At 51.6% G+C, this 2,842-nt stretch overlaps 1 protein-coding gene across 1 annotated transcript in view; it reads right to left on the reverse strand.

The window, feature by feature from the left end:
• Positions 1–1,968: 1,968 nt before the first annotated feature.
• Positions 1,969–2,842, reverse strand: part of LOC116852651 — a 1,532-nt gene continuing 658 nt past the window's right edge. Inside the window, exons 3-4 of the mRNA XM_032833201.1 lie at positions 2,265–2,575; positions 1,969–2,137 (exon numbers count right to left, since the gene is read on the reverse strand). Of these exons, the coding sequence (XP_032689092.1) occupies positions 1,969–2,137; positions 2,265–2,575 (480 nt within the window). The remainder of the gene's footprint in view (positions 2,138–2,264; positions 2,576–2,842) is intronic.

Genomic DNA, 2,842 nt, shown 5'->3' on the forward strand with positions numbered 1-2,842 from the left:
CTCTCTCTCTCTCTCTCTCTCTCTCTCTCTCTCTCTCTCTCTCTCGATCATGCCTCGCCGTGGTTTTTCCACGACACTTGCCTTGCTGCCGGTCGTCGTCAGCTGTTGAGATCCCGTATCGCACCTCTCCTTTCCGCGTCTTGCCGTGTTGCTGTAACCAAATATCGCCAGCAGCAGCCGAGATCGGAACGATAACAAGTTCTTATGTGACGAAAGTTAAAGTACCGTTACCTGCATACCGTTTAAACGATGATTTTTCCATGAGCGCAATGACGATCCTTTTCTCTTTTTGGTCCCTCGTTGTCCTCTTCTTTTCGTAGTCGGCAAGATGAGCTGGGGGCACATTCTCGGGGACGCGCTGACCATCCCACTTGATTGACCTTATTCATTTTGCTAATTGGCGCGGCTAAGTAGGACTGATAGAGCCGCGGAAAATCGTCACTCTTATTTTCAAAAATACGGGAGCGCGATGTAACCATAGAAAGAGGAGGGCATATTAGGTGGCGGCAAGACGCCGTGCGTTCGAGATCTGCGTATCTTTTCGTTCCAGAGAGAGAAAAATATCGAGAGCGCGGTTCTGCTAGGCCGGGACTCGAACCCGGACCTTTCGCTTGCCGGGTGACTGCTCTAAACTACTGAGCTACCTGACGGTCCACGCTCACGACACTCTCCTCTCCCTAGATAGCGCTCAGAGATGCCATTCGGGAGCGCTAGTTATGCGCGAAATTAGAGGAATGGAGCCGCATATTTCTTGTGACGGGCGCCATCTGGCCGCCACGTTACAGTACAATCGAACCCACCGCGAGTCCGCCCTGTTGGGCGGGCGAACGTACGAGCCCTCAAGTAGTGTGTATGTGTATGTAGGCACCGTATATACAAAGTCGATGTATTTGTATATACGGTGTCCAGAAGTTACATTCATTGCAATTTCTTTTGTTAATAACTTTTTGACGAACATTGAGCGTCAACAAAGTTTGGGGCGCAGATAACTATGGATCTGTCGACAGATCCTGCTCGAATTCGACAGATCCTGTTGCTAATATGACGTCAATCTGCGCACAGATTGTTTACTGGGCGTGAGCCCTTATCATTTCAAATTAAGAAAAACAAACAGTCCAGCTGGCCAAGTATTAATATTCAGCACAACATAACCGCTACGTCATGAATTTAACAATGGATGCGTAATATATATGTAAAAATCCGTCATTTTTTAGTATTGAACCACGAGCTTATAATCCCCATGGAGCGGAATGAGCACATCGCGGATTTTGTTCAACCAATCGCGAGTCATTATTTCATAAATTTCCAATCCGTGCTTATTCCGCTCCATGGGGATTTAAGAGCCCCTGTTTTAATGCTAAAAATGACGGATTTGTAGATATATATTATGCATCCATTATTAAATTCATGGCATAGCGGTTAAGGTACTTTTACATGGGAACATCGAGCGTCGAGCGTTAAAGCGGTAGCCAATCAACGTGCCACTTTCCGCAAGAACTACAAGTATACTTCTAGAATCTGATACGTTGATTGGTTCACGCTTTAACGCTCGACGCTGGAACGCTCCCATGTATTGGCACCTGACAGAACTATTCCACAGATTTTAAAAACTGCTGAAAAACGCGGAACGTTCGTGATTGGTTCCCCTCTCGTCCTATTCCGTTTCGCTATTCCGCTGCATTTGTTTTTGTTAAGGCAGAGGAAATGCTTTACGTTCACCCCCGGAGAATACGGGACTTCCCCAGGAGTAGTGTGGGACTCTCCCCGTCTGATACTAACCACCGAGGGGGGCCTACTCACTAAAACATCTGCCACTTACGGCCGTCGCGAGGGCGCCCCGGGAACCGCTTGCGCATGACTTCCAGGGCGCCCTTAGCTACCGGACGGGTAAAATAACCGCCCCCGCTCCCGGGCCCCGCTTCCCCCTCTGCCCGCTCCACCAAAATCCTCCATAACCGGACGTAGAGTCTACACATTCCTATAGACAGGGCCGGATAGTCTCGGCGACTTTCCGTCCTGACAGGCCGGTCGCTCCCTCCAGGTGGAGGTTTCACCTAAGGAGGCGATGATTGGCCTGCTCTTTAGCCAAACATATGGCCCTGGCCAGATGTTCTTAGTCTCCTCCACTCTGGAGCTCCTTTACACACCGATAATTCTCAGCGTGCATTTGCGCAAGGAGCTCCAGCGAGGGGAGACCGGCCAGGGCTGCGGCGGCCATATGCGACGTCGTCTTATAGGCACGGGCGAGAAGGATGGCAATCCACCGCTGAGCGCGGTGTCCCAACGCTATGATGTGCTGCTTGGTCGCCATCTCACTCGCCCAGATCGAGGTCCCATAAAGGGCGATGGAGTAAACTACGCCAACATATAGCCACCGCGCCTTTCTTTTTGGACCGCCGAGGTTGGGCAGGAGGGTACCCAACATGTTCGCCACCTTGCCCAACTTAGGGGCCAGAAACTCAAAATGTTTGTGGAAACCCCATGTAACATCCATGACGAGTCCCAGATACTTCAATGTGGGACCCGCCTTCACGGAGACGTTATTAATTCGGATCCGAGTCCTAGGTGGTTCCCCCTGGACCCATCATGCACAAACATGATCTCAGTTTTCAGGGAGGCCACCTTGAGGCCCATCCTATTAAGGGAGCTCACCACCTGGTCCACCGCCAGACGTCCCATTTCCAGGGCCTCCCGCCAGCCCCTGCCCCCGGCCAGCACCATCGTGTCGTCTGCGTAGCAGACGACGGTGCAGCCGGGGGGGAGGGCAAGGGGGAGGACTGGGTCATACGCGATGTTCCATAATAAGGGTCCTAGCACGGACCCCTGAGGAACACCGCGGTAG

The sequence above is a fragment of the Odontomachus brunneus genome, unplaced genomic scaffold, assembly GCF_010583005.1.
Source record: "Odontomachus brunneus isolate Ranch 3 - 2012 unplaced genomic scaffold, Obru_v1 Obru_scaffold_244, whole genome shotgun sequence".
Lineage (NCBI taxonomy): Eukaryota > Metazoa > Arthropoda > Insecta > Hymenoptera > Formicidae > Odontomachus > Odontomachus brunneus.